Below are 20,221 nucleotides of genomic sequence, written 5' to 3' on the forward strand. Positions count from 1 at the left end.
ATGCAAATTGGTTTATGCTTTTTTTTCCCAAGGCCTCTTGACATAAATAAGCTTTAATTATTTTACTGTAAACTGCTCGTGAGCCACTTTTCTGCAGATTTTTAGCGATTACAACATGTGTCTACTTGTTTTGAGATGAGGTTGGTTGGGTATCGTTCATTTCTGCTGCATAAGGTTATTTGCTATGGGTCCTTCAGGATCTCTCACCGCTTTTATTTTTGGAAGCCTCATTTTCATATGTAACTTTCTAGTCATTAGTTAAGTAGTATTTTTATTCTAAGATTAGAAGGGGGGAGAGGAGGTAAATTAATTGAGAACATACCATGAGTGGAGATTGATGTTATGCAAAGATATACACTGTCTCTTTTCATCTTCACAACAGTCTTCTATGAAAAGCATTTATATTGGCCGGCGCCGCGGCTCACTAGGCTAATCCTCCGCCTTGCGGCGCCGGCACACTGGGTTCTAGTCCCGGTCAGGGCACCGATCCTGTCCCGGTTGCCCCTCTTCCAGGCCAGCTCTCTGCTGTGGCCAGGGAGTACAGTGGAGGATGACCCAAGTGGTTGGGCCCTGCACCCCATGGGAGACCAGGATAAGCAACTGGCTCCTGCCATCGGAACAGCGCGGTGTGCCGGCCGCAGCGCGCCTATCGCGGCGGCCATTGGAGGGTGAACCAACGGCAAAAGGAAGACCTTTCTCTCTGTCTCTCTCTCTCTCACTGTCCACTCTGCCTGTCAAAAAAAAAATAAAAGAAAAAAAAGAAAAAAAAGAAAAGCATTTATATTTCCATTTATGAATGAAGGAAAGGGGCACGAGGATGGGAGTTAATCTGCCTTCACTGTGTGGCTAATAAGTAGTGAAGCAGTAATTTAAAGTCAGTTTTGTCCAGTTTTTTCCACTACCACATGCTGGGTTTGAGTTCACTGTCATTGCCTCATGAACCAGTAATCATATTAAAGTACTAATATTTTTAAGTCAAAGAAAAGCATTATTTAGGCATTTGCATAATTTTAAAGGCACTAACTTCATTACAGTTGTCTATACACTTTCTATCCTTTAATTACAAGTTCTATGCAACTTTTTATGAATAGACCTCATCTAGATGAATTTTTAAATGAGATCATACTCCAGAAATAAACTCTTATTTTTCAAGGTGAGCAGGACACATAAAGTGTTCCTATACATTCAATTCACTTCCTTTCACACAAATTATAAAATTACAGTTTGTATGCTTAAAACTAGTGACTATTTACAAGTTGTGTAACAAGTCTGTTTTCTTAAGGAAAAAACTCATCAAATTCTTGTTGAATGGATCCTTTAAAAGAGCATGCTCTGATCCTTATGAAACTACTAGATAATAAAATAATGTCATTTCTCTTTTACATACAGATGCAGGAAGGAATATTTTTATTTCTTCATGCAACTAGTCTGACTACTCTTGTAGATGATAATTGTAATTGAAGTGTCAACCTAATTAACAACTAAACTTTGAATAATGCTAATGAGAAATGAACACAGCATCAGAGGAAAGACCAGCGCTACAGGTGATAAACCTTCACAGTAGTGACATTTTCTAGTGTAAAGTCACAGTTACTGTGATCTGATCAAAGAAACAGACCCCCAGTGGGTCCAATTATAACCATAGTTTTGAAAAAATTATTGAGTTATGATGTTGATAATCTATGCAGAAAGGCCTTTGCAGTATAGGTCTTTTCCCCATAGCTGTGATCTTTTCAATTTATATCCAAGCTCCATAGATTCAGATAAAAGTTTAGAGCCTAATTCATTTAGGCCACAGACTGCAAAAACCAGAATTCATTTAAGAGAAAGTTAGGCTACCCATATATTCAAACAATAATACAGTTAAAGAATGCAAAAATAAATCTTATGACAAAACCTCCTATTCTCATTTGTAATAATGCTATTTTTTAAGTTTCACATGCCTTTAAAGAAAAAATACAAGGATGACTACCAATACATGTGTTTAATGACTACCTCCCCAAAAAGGATGATCATGGAAGAAATGTATTTTCAATCTTTGAAAGTATTACAAAATTAAATGGTTGGGTTTTTTATAAATTTACTTTGAAAAATGAAAAACAACTTTAAAACTCATGCCTTATTAGCTTTGCAAAAGAAAATTTCTCTAAGTGTATTTCTTGTAAAATTTAATAATTTTGCCTTAATTTCCAGCTCAATTGCCCAAACGTCAAGGACACTATATCTATACGATAATTATAGCACACACTCATAGAGTGAAGACATGTCCTTAGCCTTTATCATATCATAATATCATAATTGCTGCTTTAAGTTTTCTGGAGGCCTGATCACATTTCCACAAGCCCTTCCTAATCAAATCATAAATTCACAGCCTTCACTTATAAAATTAGTCACTCAGTGATAGTTCTGAGTTCCCTGTGGATATGTAGGAAATAGGAAAGAAAAACCAAATATTTGTTCTAGACTATGCTGTACATATATTGACATGAACATTTGAATCACAACTTCTCCAAACTGAAGTTTGTTTAAGTGTAAAACAGATATTGCATTTAAGAGATTTATTACAATAAGATAAAATAAAACAGCTCAATAACTCTGTATTTATTACACATTGAAACAGCATTTTGAATGTAGGGTTATAAATGTATCATTAATTTTTACCTATTTCTTTTAACTTTTTAATGTGTCTACTAAAATACTTAAAATTAATATGTGGCTCATACTATATTTCTATCACATGGTGCTACTGTACATGAACATACTAGGAAAATACTCATATATGAGTATTCTCTTTGAAATAAATAGATGAAACCAAAACTACCTAGCAAAAAATATGCTTTTGCTCTTTCTACATCAATCTAACTTTCACAAAGGACATTCACAGAGCTCTCCCTTGACTCATGCTGGTGGGCTTCCAGTGTCATAAAGTGAGGGTGTTTCCCTCTCAGAGACCAGAAGAGCAGATAGAGGAACTGTGTTTCTATGCGGAAAAATGAACGTCCAAAAATAAAAAAATGTTTTTAAAAATCAGCTTTAGACATAAGGATACTAATCTAATATAAAAATATGCATCAACTTTTCGGTTTTCTTGACCTTTACATCACTGGAGTAAATTATCACCAGTTACCATTGCCCTCTGCAGTGCTAATTAGCTTTTAGCAGTTTTTAGCCATTAAAAAGAGAGAGAGAGAGAGAGAGAGAGAGAGAGAGAGAGAGAGAGAGAATCTTTCTGTACTTTTTCAATACCTGCTCTGAGAAACATTATTTTCTGCCTTAAATTCCAAACTTCTAGGTTCAGTTATTAAATAAACGTACATCTTCCCATGATTCACAAAGCTTATACTCACATCATCCAACTGTAAATTCAGAAAAGCATTTGGAACCATAGTGAGACGGTTATCACCAAACAATCTTAGTAACAAAAAGGTATCACTTGTTTTGTCTTTTTATTCTTATGAAAGTATGCTGGTCTCACCCTCCAGTAGCTAAGGATTACTTTATTGTTCTTAGACAGTCTTCATCCTGTGAACGATCTACTTTCAGTCTAAGTAGGTATTAGGCTCGACCAAAAAAACAGTCAATTGGCAAAAAGAAACTTCAGAAATACACGTAATTTCATTGCTATTATCCAAGGTTTAAATTCCTTTCATACAAGGGGAACTTGGCCCTCTGAGCAGCCCTGTACAGGAGAGATGACAGCCTGGATTTCAGCACAGTGGGAGCTCACTGCAGCAGGAGTAACACTGCTGCCCCTTCCCCACTACCCTCTTAGCACTGAAGTGACTATGAATGAAGGGAAGGAATTACATAAGTAAACAGAGCAAGCAGGTATAAATTAAGAGTGCACTTGGTCTGAGTAATGAAGTAATTATGCCAACCGGGAGTAAGTCAGGAAGCTCCTGCATAGAAGGGGGATGAGTTTTTCAGAGAAGTGACAGATTTTACTCTTCTATATGCATTTTGCAATAAAAATTTATTAGTTACTACACCTAGAAATTTTACTCTTTAGGATCACAAAGAGAAAAAACAAAGGAAATATTATAAGTATTCATAAATAATATTCCTATATTATAACCTACACAACCTAAAACAAATGTATAATATTTTAAAATATCTCATCGTATATAACTATACTCTAGAAACTGCATACACTTAGAAAAGCTAAAAGTTTCAAATAAATTTTGGCTTTAGAACAAATGTATGAAATTAAAACCCCCTATTCTCCATGAGACATGTTATGATGATTTTGTGAATGAAATATTAAATCTCCAAACAGCATAACCTTAGCAATGTTAAATTTTTTTAGTAAATGACATAACAATATCCTCCAATTATGTTCATTTTCCAACAAACCTCTACTTGAAGATTCAAAACAGTCAGTAATCTTTACCATTTATTAATGAAAAACATATGATATAGTTGGCTACAGAGGATATTATTATATTGTTTGTCTCCATGCTTAAATGATCTATCAAACCCTAACTATTATGGTCTCATCTACCCTAATTTCCTTCCAGGGGTATCTTAACCTTAAGTCAACCAAAACTGCTCTTGCCCCTCCCCAAGTCTGATGTCCTGCCAGCAGCACTTGTATTCATCCAGTTGTTCTCAAAGGAACACTGCAGGCCCTCCTCAGCACATCGCCCTTCTCATCCCCCACATGCACTCCATGCAACACATCTCCATGCCCTGCCACTTCTATTTCTGATACACATTTCAAATCTATCCAAATCCCCACTGTCATCAGGCTCAAGTGACTACCATCTTTCACCTAAACCACGTCTAACAGTCTCCTGATTTTGTTGTTGTTGTTTCTTGTATCCAATAATTCTTCAGGATCCAGAATCCAAGGTGACATTTTTGAACTACAAGTGTATTCAGTTAGAAATCTTCAATGAATTTGTTCAAAAATCCAAAGGTTTTTAACAAGAACTCAGATCTTTTGCTATCACCCCTGACTAGAAACTCATTTTGTAATAACTCTCATTGATCATCTCACTGCAACTACACAAGCATTCTTTCTATTTCTTGAATTCGTGAATCTCCTCTCCACAGCAGAACCTTTATACATGCTGTGATTCCTCCTCCACCTCCTCCCACTTGGCTCACTGACACTCATCACTCAGGCCACTTCTGGAGGAAGACATTCCCCCTACACTGAGCTCCACTAGCCCACAAAAGGCTGGCCTGAGTTTATAGACTTATAAGAATAGCATCTCGGGGCTGTGGCTGTGGCTTAGCGAGTGAGGCCACCACCTGCAGTGCCGGCATTTCATGTGGGCGCCAGTTGGAGATCCAGCCACTCCACTTCTGATCCAGCTCTCTGCTATGTCCTGGGAAGGCAGTGGAAGATGGCCCAGATCCTTGGGCACCTGCATCCACGTGGAAGACCTGGAGGAAGCTCCTGGCTCCTCGCCTTGGATTGGTGCAGCTCCAGCTGTTCCATCTGGGGAGTGAACCAGTGGATGGAAGACCTCTCTCTTCCTCTGCCTTATGTCTCTCTGTAACTGTACCTTTCAAATAAATAAATAAATAAATAAATCTTAAAAAAAATGAATAGCATCTCAGCTGGTTTCACTTTAGCTTCTAAGTAGCATAGATGGTTGTCAGTCCACCAGCAGCTCCCCTCTCTTTCTTTGTTAAGGAAATCCTGAATACTGAAAGGTACATGATTAATCTGACTCTATCCCAACACCCCCTGAGGCTTGATCTGGCCATATGACTGGGTTCACACAAACTGAAAGTGAACTGAAGGACAGAATCACTTTCAGGCTGCATCCCTAACAGGGAGATGAGAACCCTCCCCTGAATTATCCCCTTACTTCAGGGGCAAGGTATACAAACAATAGTAAGGCACCTACCTTAAACCTAGAGGAGAATGTTACTTGCTGAGGATAGCAGAGTTGCCCCATACATAGCTCTGGATGACTTTCCCCTGACTTATTACACAACAGAAAAATAAACTTCAATTCTGATCTAGGAATGGGTGTTTTGCTCTAACAGCAGCTGAGCTTGTAGCCTATTAATATACCACCCACCATAGAAACAAACAGAAGAAAAGGACATATAAGGGATATGAAATAAGAATATTGACCAAGCTTCTGATTGTTTCCACAGTTTCTCACAGTCGTGCACCTGAAATCCAACCCCCAGTGCAGCTAGTGGAGCATCAGGCTCCTTGCTGGCAGCCTTTACTGCTAGACTGGCAGCCTTTACTGCAGAACACTTGGGCTCTCAGGAGTCCGTGCATCACCACAGGAGACAACCCCTTGCTGCACTACAGAGACACACACTTTTTCACACTTTTTCTCCCTGCATCAACTGCCCCGGAACAGGCCCATCCTACTTAGTCAACCTTCATCTAAACTAGGATTCCCCTTGTTTCTCTTTTCACTGCACCCTGACTCTTCTCTTTAAAATTTGTAATACTGAATCAACATTTCACACTATATAAGCTCCACAGAATCAAGGTTCACCACAGTATGAGTATATCCAGCTCTTAGCATAATAAGGACACATAATAGGTGCTTGATAAATACTATGAATGATTAAATGAGTTAATGAATTAACAACCTCTTCCAGGCATACTTCCACATTTATTGCTCTAGTTTATCCAATCAGAATTATCTGCCATGGGCCCCAGGAAAATAATTTATTTAAAAGTTCATGAAAGTATTAGATTTGGGAACCACTAACGTGACAAAGCTCAGTATTACACACACAAAAAGATTCTCGAATATACAACAATCAAGAATATAAAGGACAAGAATTGGAAGTAATGTTAAAGGCCAAAATCAAGGTTTACATTCTATTTAAAAACATTACCAGTAGGAAAAGAGAGAAGCATGCTGTTAAGATAATATGTGGGGTGGGGGAAGGGCCAGGCATTGGAGAAAAGGCTAGGTAATTTAGTGGGAAATGAAAAGCCATGAGAAAGCCATGGAACTTCATGAGCACTTAAAATCACTAAAAGTAACAAACGATAAATCAACTTTAGAATGGCAGAAGTACAGGGACATAAAAGGGGATTACCAAAGCCTGGATCATTGTGGGAGGGACCGATCCTCTTATTCAGCTGAGAGAAAAATAACAAAAATGTTTTCAATGTTTGGAAGCATAGTTCAGATTTTGGATTTTTGGTTGTGTTCTTTGATTTAGTTTGCTTTGGTATTTAAAGCATATGTTTTTAAAATATACATCAAGAAAGCATAGGAAAAGTAGCAAAAATCTGTAATAGTTTGCCTGAAGACAAACAAAAAAATCTGTTTTGAAAGTAATCACATCTCTGAAAGAAGCTATTTAAAAACTGGTGAGTTCCCACAGATGCTCAGGGTGCAGACACACAATGAAATCTCTCACAACCTGGCTTCCCTTACCAGAGATAGGAAAGAAAAGTCTGCACTAACAAGTAAAAAAACGTATATTTTAAATATGCTTCCAGGATTCTTCTTTCTGTTATTACAAATATCGAAGGAAAATATTCTCATAAAATATTCTAGGGAGTAACTGTTAACAGGGACGTTAAAAAGCAAACTTCCATTACAAAAGATAAAAAGGGTGTGATTATATTTGCCTTCAACAATCATTTATTGATCACGTACTATGTACAAAGCACTGACTAGAACTACGTGGTGAGCGCAATGCACTATGTGATGCCTGAATTCCAGCAGCCAGGGACTGAGAGAGGAAGTAAGGACATGACTGCTTCTCCAGGGACAAACTGAAAGCAGTATTTGTCTCTCGGAGTCTGCTCCATGAGCTCAATAAAATTTCCAAATAATTCTAGATGCCAAATTAAATTGTGTTATCTTTTCTAACCCTCCAACTCTAGAAATTAGTTAGGGACTTCAACTTACAATAAAAGTTAGAGCAGAGCTGTGGCAAACCTGGAACTAATAGCAAAGTCTCTGGGGCCTTCTTTTTCTTTAAAACATCTATTGTGACAATGTAACATGTTCAACCTTCATGTTGGATTAGGGGAAATATTCAGTGAATTAAACAGATCTATTGATAATCTGCATGGTTTTAAGAATTGCTTGCTTTTATGTTTTAATAATTTTTTGAAAAGTTGATTTAAAAATTCTCTGAAATTGCCAATTCTTTTCCAAACTAATTCCCAAATAAAAGAATTCAATTGAATGTATATATATAAACAATTTCTTTGAAGGTCAAAGTTTTGGGGGTTTTCTCTGCTTCCTTAGGTTTTCTATAACTTTATTGATTCAGAATAATTTTTGTCTTTCCTTTTCCTATTGCAATAAAACAAGTAACATACCTCTTCATACAACACTTGAAAGCTTCACTATAATTTGCCTAAGGTTTTATATAAGACCATTTTACAATGAGGTATTTCTAATGTCTTAGTAATTAAAATTGTTTTATACTAAACACAGTTATCCTGTAACATTCCGTGGTCTACAATAAATTGTACAAGGACTTAAGTCCACAATATTTTTTATACACTCTTATAGTAGAATATGGAAGATGAAAATGAAGTTTTCAAAACAGTGCTGAAAAACCTAATTCAAATCAAATAAATCATGTTACTATTTTTTTAACAAGATGAGAATGGCAACTAAGTTCATAGTTAGAGTTACTCATTACACTGCATATCACATTTACATGGGAGGAACTAGGGTTTAGTGCTCAATGTGTAGGTCTGCAGATCATCCTATATGAACTAAAGTTCTAGAAACAGCATCAACAGGATACTTCCTATGTTGATTTCCATCCACAAGAATGTTAAAAACATTGCCCTACAGCATAGAATATTATATTTTTGGAATCTAATGAGTTATAATCATTTAAAAACAGTAAAACCAATACAGAGCAAAATTCACCTTCCTATTGTAATGAGTATTCTAATGTATGTAACTTTCAAATGTCAACTCCAACCTCATTTATAGGAATTAGTTTATAATTTTTAATTTAATATTCATGGGGATAGATTTCCTACATCTTACTTTAATTTTAATCATCAAATAATTTTCTAATAATTGTTACCCTATTTATTAATTTTAAAATAACAACTGTCCAAATTATTTTTAAAATGAGCAATAATGCCTTAGAAATACAACAGTGCAACTTTTTTGGTAATTAAAACTAAATGTATATGTGTATATATATATATATATATATTTGGAATAGGAAGTTTCAAAACTGCATTTTTTAAATTAAAATGAACTCAATTGAGATTTCAAATGTTCTTTCATTCCCTTGGTTCCTTTTGCCACTGCTCATAAAAATAACACAACAGAACTAATTTTGATTCTGTTACTTAACCCTAAAACTTATTCTCTTATTTCAAAACACTCATGCTACATATGTTTCAAGATGCCTATTTGGTATAGCCACTAAAAAAAAAAAAAAAAAAAAAAAAAAAAACAGTCACAACATATTCAGACAAAAACTACAGAAGTATAGTTTAATGGATCTACTGCTTTTTAAAGTGACCACATGTAATAATCAATATTGTTAAAATCACTCCCAATAAATATTTGTTTTCTTTTCTTTTAATGATCCAAATGTATAGTGAAATGATGAAATCGAAAAACAAGTGTTCTTGTCAGAAGACAGGAAGAGAGGGTTTTTCCCCCCTCCCTTAAGGAAAACAAAGGATTCCTGAAAGCTCTGCCCTGATTTATTTTTCCAATTTTAAATACCTTAAGAGTAGCGGAACTGCTACTGGCATGGTAGTATTTCTAACAGTCAATAAATCTAAAATATTATGTGTGAATATTGGAATGAAGCCATTAAGAAGATTACAGCATGCAACACAGCAGAGGGTCCACAGGAAAAAAGAACTAGTAATTCAGGACAACTGTGACCACTGACCTTTGAACAGCCAAGACCACTGGTCAATCTGACACAATAATAGAGTGCACATGCATAGAAAGTCATCTAGCCTGCAAGTATAATTTAAACGCTTTGGTGAACGATTTTAAAAGGCCTTCCATTTAAATCTCAGTTTGCTTATTAAACAATCAAACAATACCAATAGCAATATTTTTCAGGCTTTACTTATATTTAATTAATTCAAACCACACAAGAAATTCAGTAAGATATTTGTAATTTCGATCCATGTCCTTTAAAACACTTACTATTGTAAAATATGGTGTGATACTTCATCATATTTCCTCCAGAACTATAAGAGATAGTTTTGGAAAACTGATGAAAAGCTAAATTTATCAGAGATGGATTAAACAACCTAAAATATTTTTAGAAAATTTCTAGAACTTACTAAATGGTCTGGATCCATATCAGAACTATTTTGAGGTGTCCATTCTTCAGATTTGGCTATAAGTGTGTGGCCCTTAATTTTAAGCACACATACAGTCAATTTATACCATCTTACAGTGTTCCTTTCCTTATATGGTCAGTATATCGATTGCACTTACAGTACTGTTTATCAGCCATCTACAAGATGGTCCCTTTTATCACTTCATATGTTTAGACTTGTACATTATGTTAATACTACCTAACTTCCCACCTACTTAAATGTTTTAATTAGCAAACTGATTCGGTTACAAATGTAATACTTCAATTAAAAAAGAATCACCCATCAAAAAGTGAAACTTCAAAAACTTTGCTGAATCATCTCAGAGAAGCTGGCTAGAAAAATTTTAATTTTATATCCAGAAAGCCTGGTCTTTCTCTTTTCTTCTCTTTCTCTTCCTTTTTTTTTTTTTGTTTCTTTTTAATAAACAACCTTTTCTCCTTAGAGCATTAACATTAGAAATACAGGCATAAAAGAAAAGTATTCTTAAAAGTTGATTTTGTTTTCATAATTATTTCTCTATCTAGTGACGGGTTTCTAAATGGGTGATTTTAATCATTCCTAGAACTTTCTGAAAAATTTTATATCGAGGCCATATAGTAATAACGAGCTGAAAAGATAACATAATTGTTCATTGGCCTGAGCTTGTATTTGCTCATACATGCATAAATTTTACAACTATAAGGTAAAGTAGTTCAATTCAACATGCTGCAAGAATAGCAAGTATTTTCGGTTAGGTATGAGCATAAATAACCTGGTTTCAACTTGAAAATCATATTTTTGCTATCAACAGCCATAAGAACCACAAATGCTAGTATTGCAATATTTTTTCTGAGTTTGGGATTCTTAAATCAATTTTCTCAAATTCCTTAATAACGGGTTTCAAAGTACTTTTAATACTACAGAAAAACATAATTTGAAAGTTTTTTATTTCCCAATTTTAATATCCTTGAAAAGAATGAATGCTTTGATTTCTTTAAAAAGCTGAGGTATTTTTAACTCAGAATTATGTTTAAAAGGTAGTTTTAAGTAGCCATTAAAAAACACAAGGACAGAACACCAGTTCGAGTTTTTACTCTGCATTAAGAAACACAAATGCCAAGAATGCACTTTTGGAGACTATTTAACATGAAATACAGAATATGTCCCTTTATAAGCTGCACACACACACACACACACACACCCTCTGCAAGATCAAAGACCAGAAGAGAGCTGGCACTTAATTTATCAGCCTTTACAGACAAAAGACAGTTTTCGTCATTTCAAAAGGATCAGATGTCTTTTATGACAAACTGGGTTTGCAGTTTAATTTACAAATAGAATTCTAAGTAAGCAGTCTTTGCTCTGCCAAAGCAAATGACAAACAGTGTAGGTTTTCATTCTCACAGCCCTCAGCAGGATAGAAAAGATTAAAATAAAACTGAAATAATTTAGAGAAAACAAATAAATGTTTCAGAAAGTTGAGTGAGATCAAAGCCAGAATTTTCTGACCCCAACTGTACAAGCATTTCTTATTATATTGACCAGTGCCATCAGATCATTAATTAAAAGGAAAAGCGCTGGCAGGTGGCAGGGAAGCAAAAGCCGATAATTGGCCCCCTTCTTCTTCTTGCCTTCAAAAACTCTCTCATTCTTTTGCAAGACATGCCACTAGGCAGACAGAAATGCCTACTTTGTAATATAATGATTAAGATGAGATGAAGAGACTTACATTTAAAGAAACTCTGCCTAATGAATGCAACTAGCTTTTTAATTATGATTCTACTTTTCCAATATGGAATATGTTTCAATCAAATATCAACTGCCAAAAGGTAAAAATATTAAAAATAGAATCTATATTGATTCCTCTCGCACCCCTTGCACACACCCAACCCTTTTATTTCAGATTAAAAAGTATAAAAAGAATAACTCTTAGTAATTCAAGAGTCCAGGAAAACACATATATGTTTACTGTGAAATATCCTTCAGACTTACCACATCACTTGGTAAGTTGTTCAAGTCATTAAATGGTGATTCTAAAGTGTTTGTGTCAACATTTAACATAACCACATCTTCCAATGACTTATTTTTCACTCTCTGTTTAAAAACACAATTTTGAGAAAAGTATTAGAATATTTTCTTTATACACCTATTATGAGCTTGGAAACACACATGATTTTAACGCATTAAATTTGAGAAAAGAAAAAAGGGAGATATTCTTACATTTTAAAGAACATACACATCTTTGCCTTATGAAAAAGCCTGACTAAAACCCACTAAAAACATTTGGTAAAAATGCTTAAAATAGAATATTTGCTCCTCTAATCTTTAATTAATTTAACTGCCAAAGAAATATCATAAGTCTTACTATGAAATAGGCAGTTATATCAAACTTAATTGAATTAAATCCCATGCTAAAGAAATTTGTGCCCAGCTTTATACCTACTGTGGGATAAATCATACTACCTGGATAACATAAGTCAACATCTATGGATACAATATTAAACTACATTTTACATCAATAAATTTTTTCTCTTTGTTTCCATATCAGTAGCTATACATTGAGGTTGATATATTAAATTTGAATGAGAAATAGAAAGGAAAGTAATATGGAATTTGTTAGTAATATTCCTCAAATGAATGTCAAGAGAAAGAATCAAATTTAATGGCCTATCAGATTTGACTAACTTGTCTTGTTTGAAAGTTGTCAAAACAGTGACATTATCTCAATATGTTCAAATGTGACAGTAAATTAAAATTTTACCAAAATTTTTAACCCTAAATAAAGAAACTACTTACAGTTCATTTTTCCCAATTAAACTAACATGTATCCTAAAACAAAGCATATCATTCTATTAGTCTTAAAAAAATTATACCAAATGTTATTCCTCAGTGATGAGCAAAGTGCTCATTAGTGAAACATATCCATGAATTCAGAATTCCATCACTATATAGGTCGACTAATAGATCAATAATTAATTATAACATAGTATTCTAAGTGCCATTCTCATTTAATAGTCATTTTCTAAATTATGACTCAAATATCATAAAGTTTACATTGGCCATGACAGTTGTTTTTACTCAGTCATGACTAGAATTTCTCTGATCCATCTAGAATTTAAAATATCTGAACTTTAGTGTTGAATATGTTAGGGAAATGTGAGTCTAGAAATTTCTGTGTATTAAGAAAACCATTATGCCTACAAAGTATGCATTCCCAGAGGAACAAAGAATCCTGAATATCTATCCTGTTGAAGACATTATAGTTGTTATAAAGCAAAACGTAGAAGATGGTCACATAAAATTTTAACAAAGAATGACTTACAGTGATACTACTGAGACAACTGCAAAAACATACAAATATACTAATTTCTTTTCATGTATATGCATATACATAAAAAAGATTTTAACAAATAAAAATGTGGTAATCTTTAAATTATAATAGCAACCTGTAGGCAAAAATATTTATATTCATGGAATTTGTATGGAAAATACATTATGACTTTGATATATATCTTCAGTTTCAATTTTCTCTTATGACAGCAATTATAAAGACAACCCAGGAAATTAATGTATTTTCTAAGGAGTAAAATGAATTAGTTCAAATATCTGAGGACAATAGCCATGTTCCCTCAAGACGTTTTGTGAACAAACTAACAATAAACTCTAAATATAGGAAATTGGTATTAATGAGATGTGTATATTTTTAAGGTTGCTCTTAGCTTTTAAAATATCTGATAATAGCTGAAAATTAAATTTTGACTACTCAATAACAATAGAAAATGTATTAATCTCCAATCAATAAACTGAGCCTCTAACAAGACAATTCTACTAAACAAACAAAAGAATAGTATGTAATTTAAATATTTTTAAACAAAATTTAGATTAGTGTCTACATTTTACTGATTTATTTCTCTCCACTTCAGGCTTTAGCTACGTTTTTAATTTCCTTTTTTTAAAAAAAAATATTTTATTTATTTATTTGAGAGGAGAGTTACAGAGAAAGGGAGAGATATAGAGAAAGGTTTCCATCCAGTTGGTTCACTCCCCAAAGAGCCACAAAGCCAGAGCTGGCCGATCCAAAGCCAGGAGCCTGGAGTTTCTTTCGGGTCTCCTGCAAGGGTGCAGAGGCCCAAGCACTTGGTTCATCTTCTGCTGTTTTCCCGGACCATTAGGAGAGAGCTAGATTGGAAGAGTGGAGCAGCCAGGCATGAACCAGCATCCATATGGAATGCTGGCACCGCAGGCAGAAGCTTAGCCTGCTATGACACAGCTCCAGCTCCAGGCTTTAGCTATTTTTAATGCACCTTTGTCTCATATTTTATCTCATAAAATTAAGAGATATAACATTAAGAGTAAGAAAATATGGGAGTGGGTGTATGGTTCAGTGGTTAAATTGCCACTTGCAATGTAGGTATCCATATTGGAATACCTGGGTTTGATTTCTGGCTCCATTAACAATCCAGTTTTCATTAATGAGCATCCTCAGAATCAGCAGGTGATGGCTCAGGTTGGACCTCTGCTTACCTAAGTTGGAGACCCTGATTAGTTCCTGGCTCCTGGTTTCGGCCTGGTCCAGCCCTGGCTGTTATGGGCATTTGGAGAGTGAACCAGCAGATGGAAGATCTCTGTCTGCCTGTCTGTTTATCTTTCTACTCTCTGCTTTTCAAATAAAATGAAAGTAAATAAATACATTTTTTAAAAAGAATGATAAATATGAAAAAAATTACTTGCTTTTTTTTTCCTTAAAAATAAGAAAATACTACTGAAAATAAATTGAAAGGCTATTATTAAGACTAAGAGTAAAAGTTATTAAAGTTGGGAAGTCCATGCTGGCGCCGTGGCTCAATAGGCTAATCCTCCGCCTTGTGGCGCCGGCACACCGGGTTCTAGTCCTGGTCAGGGCGCCGGATTCTGTCCCGGTTGCCCCTCTTCCAGGCCAGCTCTCTGCTGTGGCCAGGGAGTGCAGTGGAGGATGGCCCAAGTGCTTGGGCCCTGCACCCCATGGGAGACCAGGAGAAGCACCTGGCTCCTGCCATCGGATCAGCGTGGTGCGCAGGCCGCAGCCGTGGCGGCCATTGGAGGGTGAACCAACGGCAAAGGAAGACCTTTCTCTCTGTCTCTCTCTCTCACTGTCCACTCTGACTGTCAAAAAAAAAAAAAAGTTGGTAAGTCCTTCTCATACCTTCTCCATCCTTTCCATATAATGCAGCTACAAATATACATTATATTGCAAGAAGAACAAAATTATATTACCTTTTCCTATAGAAGCAAATTTAAATTTTAGAAAGACATTTCTAGCCAATTTTTATTTAAATTTACATAAAAATAATTGAAAGAAAGATTTCAAAGAACATTAATTTCTTATTTTCAAACAACTAAAATCTACTGAAACTGTCTTAGCCAAAAGAGATAAGAGAATATTTTGATTCTTCCTATAAAAGCAAAAAGAAAAAAAAAGTGGCTGCAATTCCCAAACAATATGAAGAAAAGTGGTCAGCCCAGTTTCACATATTAAATATGTTAATAGTTATATCCACATTTTCATTATTTTTTTTTGAGATTTAAAAGCAAGATTTATTAGAGTCAGAGCCCTCCAGTCAGAGTGGCACGGAGGGCGCTCCAAGAGAGGCAGAACCCGAAGGGGCTGGTGGTAATGGGTTTTTAAACACAATTTTGGAGAAGATAAAAACTTGACAATCAGTTACAAGGCGGGGACAAAACCCATCGAAAGACCTGATGTGCAATCTTTTATCCTATTTTGCTTGCTCATGATAAAATAAACAGTTTGATGATTTTTATAAAATAAAAAGGCACAATAGAAATTCAAGTGAAAAAAATCTACTACTGACAACATAAGAATGGAATTGCAGGATATATATCATCTTATAATAGATGAAGAAAAAACTCCTCAAAGTTGTCCAACTGGTTTAAAGGAGTTCCTAATACACCTTCTCCTACTAAACCAAGTAAAACTTACCATTAAGATACTTGGATAAGTCCAGAGTACGAAAAGTACAGGTGTCAGTAAATTTAATCATGATTCAATATTCTCATTTAATAACAGGAGCCAATTTAAAGTCAGAACCTACTTTTTCTCCAAGACAATAATTTCAGGAATAAATAATTCTTAGATTTGCTCCTTTAAAAAAGTACTAGTTTTCTTTATATGTCCAAAAAAACATGTGGTAAATGTAATTGAATATTTAAAACATGCACCCCTTCTATGGTACTTAGGAAAAGCTACCCAACTCAGACTTCAGTAGTAAAGCCAAATTAAACCTACTAAAGAAATTCATTAAAATGTATCCTTTACTAATGATTAAACAAATTTTAAAATCTTGCCTGAGGCATACTGCAAAAGAAAAAAGTATTCGACTCTAGATCACAGGTAGAATTTCACAAACCATGCATTTTATAGGGACATGACTCTCTCACAATACGATACTCGAGCGTTTGAAAATCTATCACCAGAATCTTTGACTAAAGTAAGTGTTTGTAGTAGATACAGCGACAGCACCTAATGAGAAAACAAAACTTAACTACTTTAGCTTGCTCATCAGTGGCTGGGTTAAAGTGCAATCTGCATAACTGGCAAACAGAGAAATTCATTAAAATACAACTGAAATCATCTAACATAATTATGCTATTCCATGGACCCAAGTCGTTTGTTTTCATGCAAGTCTTCGGCTTGATTTTTCAGATGCTGATCTTACGAGTTCTCTCTAGAAATCTCACTGATGTCTCGTTGAAGATGCTTAAAGCTCAGGATGTTCGACTACAAGGATAACTTGAGTGACCAAATCATTTTGGAATGATGTGATGAGAATGGAAAAATAATACTAAATTTTATATCCTTCACCAAGATTGGAAGCTAAACTGTAAAAAAAACTATATTCTCATAAAAAAGGTTTATGGCTAGCATATTAACCACATTTTGAAAAAGCACACTGATAAATTGGAACATAATGAAGTTTCTAAAGTGTTTCTCTTTATGAATCGTAAGTATGGTAAATTTTGACTTTCAAAATACCAAGGTCTTCAAAAAATTCATGGAAATGCTGTTTTGAAGAAAACTGTGAATGGATTTCAAAAATTTTTTGTACCAAAATAAACGTATCTTTATTTCCACTTTTTCATGAACTTTCTGAGTAGCCTCTGAGCAGCCTGAAAGAGAGATAAAAGATCTCAAATTGCCACAAAGAAAAGTGGTTTATGAAGAACTAAGATTTTTAGAATTTAAATTTAACCACATGACTTCCACCAAATATAACCTATTCTCTAGGGTTTCACACCACTGAAAAGGGCAATTTAGTACAGTGATTAAATGAGACCATTTTAATGTTACCTTTTTATAAATGATCATTTCTGTACCATCTGAATATGAAGTCAGCCACTGCTTGGTAATACTCAATATTCTTTCAAACAAAACAGTTTTAACTATTATTTTTATATATATTTTTATATATTTTATATATATTTTATATATATTTTTATCACTATGTACTGTCAAATCTGAAAAATACTCACCTCTATGAGGCTGGAGTGTATTCCAATCAGGTATGGCATTGGTGCACTAAATTAAAAATACATATGTATAGATTCATATATTTAATTAAAACTCAAACAAGAATTTAAGTAATCTAAAAGTCTTAAAAAATTAAATGTATTGAATTCTCAATTCCAGTAGTACAATGCATGACAGACAATAAAATTTATTCAACATATAAAACTTACATTAATCTCAGAGGCCATTAATATGTTTAAATTAAGATTAGTTTCTATAAAAAAAAATCAAAACCACTTCTAATTAAATCAAGAGTTATCAATGCCTAAGAGCAAATTTTTAAGAACTTCACAGTGTAGGTCATAGTGCAAGTTAAATCTTTCCAATGTACCTCACAGCAGGTATATCCTAAATAATCATCAAATTTATTAACATTTATTTTGTGAATCTTTTTATTCAACTAAATTATTATTTCTATGACTCTCTTAAGAAGCCTTCACTGTTCATAGCTAGCATGTCATCCAATATTTACCGAGTCGGCCAGTGAGTCAAGCCAGCCAGCAAACATTTGCTGAGACTCACTGTGTGGTGGTCATTGTAAAGGTGCAACAGTAAACAAGTTCCTCCCACTGGGCTTTCTTTCCCCTCAGGTATCTTATTTTTGGTTAAATTTTATAAATTCAGGTTCATTTCTATCTTTATAAATAAAATTTTTAATAAAACACAAAACATTCAAAGTATAAGAAAGATCTCACATTAATTCAATACATGATATTTGGAACATGTCAGATTTGGGGACAGGGGCTTCAGAACAATAATAAACAATATAGATAAAATACAATCCCTGGTGAATATTATTGTCCAACAGAAAATACAGATAGTAAATAATTTTAACATAGAAAATCAGAATCACTATTAATTTCAGAAATATTTCTTATGAAATGCAAGAAGGAAATTACTCACCTTCTCATGTCATAACTAAAATATTTTCTAACAGTAAAATATGAGCATTGATAAATGTCTATGGAGGTGGTAAAGTTATGTGAATAAATGGTATTTTAAAGTAAGACTTTTTGGCAATTATTTTATAGACACTGTTATGCTCTATTAACAAACCTTTTCCATTAATGCAAACAGATAATCCTCTTTTTGAAAGGATTTGCATAATTTTCTAAACATCACTGTCATTATTAGAACAGAGCTGCCCAAACTTCTGTGTGTTCAGTTTGCTATTGAGAACCAGTTAATAGATAAAACCTCAATGACCACCTAAAAGGATCGATAGATCTGAAAGTGATCTCAAACACTTCCAAATTTATTTTAAAATGACTAAACACTACACTGTATATTCAGAATTCACAAAAGAACAGTTAAAATTCTGATTTTATTCTTTATTATCCCGTACATTCTAGTTCATTATCTCTAACTGTATTAGATTCCCAGTTATCTTTGTCTTTTGTGGCTTTGTTCCTTCCTATTTCTTTTACTTCTATGCAAAAGACCATCTGGAATTGATCTGATATTCTGGATATTCCATTCTACTAAAAGTTGAGAACTATTTATAGGTCTTGATATGCTTAAGACCTAACAGATTTTCTAACCTTCAAAAGGAAACAGGAGGAACAACTGTGGACTGTTCAACTTGTACTTAAATAAAGGAAGGCCAGTTACTTCCCTAGTTCAAGTTCTCATCCCTGGAATTCCTTCTGGGACTCCACTAAATACATAAAATGTAAGTCACTAACTATTTTTGGATCCATGACAAGATTTGGACATCTTTCACAAAACAGGCAGCCTCAAAGATCTGAAATATATTACGCATTCTCAACATCTAAAATAGAATAACACAACTGAAGTCAATGTTCAAACTTCCAATCTGCCCCTACATCAGGTTATTCTCCCCACAGGTTTGTAATAAGGAAAGCTATATCTCAAATATTAAAGCATATTTTAACAGATGTGTGTTTGTTAAAGTAATAAAATAACAATTATTGTAGTCCATCACACAGATTTGGGTTGATAACTAAGATTATATAACTTAGAGTTTGGTAAAATTAGAATCCTAACTGCTATTATTCATTTTGAAATCCTGGGAAACATATCTAGAAAAGTGCTTTTATAATCTTATGAAAGCTACTTATCTTCTGAAATATAAATAAGTTTATAGAAAGTATTAAGTTAGAATAAATAATTGAATGAAAAGCTCTGATCCAGAACTTTATTTAATAAAGAAATCTGAAATTTTGTATGAGATTCCTGGGCCTATCTATGTATTTTTCACACACTAATTTCTGACAAAATTTGAACTTTAAACATTAATTGAGAGCATAATTGCCTAAAATAATTACAATGTTTTACAGTATATGAATTGAATCAGTACTTATTTCTTTCTCGCGATAACTGGATTGTGTACACCCCTAATATGAAATAAACTGAATCTCATGAATAGCAGTTTTGCA

At 34.0% G+C, this 20,221-nt stretch overlaps 1 protein-coding gene across 4 annotated transcripts in view; it reads right to left on the bottom strand.

The window, feature by feature from the left end:
* Positions 1–20,221, bottom strand: part of DENND1B (DENN domain containing 1B) — a 269,366-nt gene that overhangs the window by 89,292 nt on the left and 159,853 nt on the right. For 3 of the 4 annotated variants that reach the window (XM_062211548.1, XM_062211551.1, XM_062211549.1), the window contains 2 exons: positions 17,786–17,831; positions 12,251–12,352 (listed from right to left, as the gene is read on the bottom strand). In XM_062211548.1, the coding sequence (XP_062067532.1) occupies positions 12,251–12,352; positions 17,786–17,831 (148 nt within the window). The remainder of the gene's footprint in view (positions 1–12,250; positions 12,353–17,785; positions 17,832–20,221) is intronic. The other variant, XM_062211550.1, reaches the window with a different exon arrangement.

The sequence above is a fragment of the Lepus europaeus genome, chromosome 14 (genome assembly GCF_033115175.1).
Source record: "Lepus europaeus isolate LE1 chromosome 14, mLepTim1.pri, whole genome shotgun sequence".
Classification (NCBI taxonomy): Eukaryota; Metazoa; Chordata; class Mammalia; order Lagomorpha; family Leporidae; genus Lepus; species Lepus europaeus.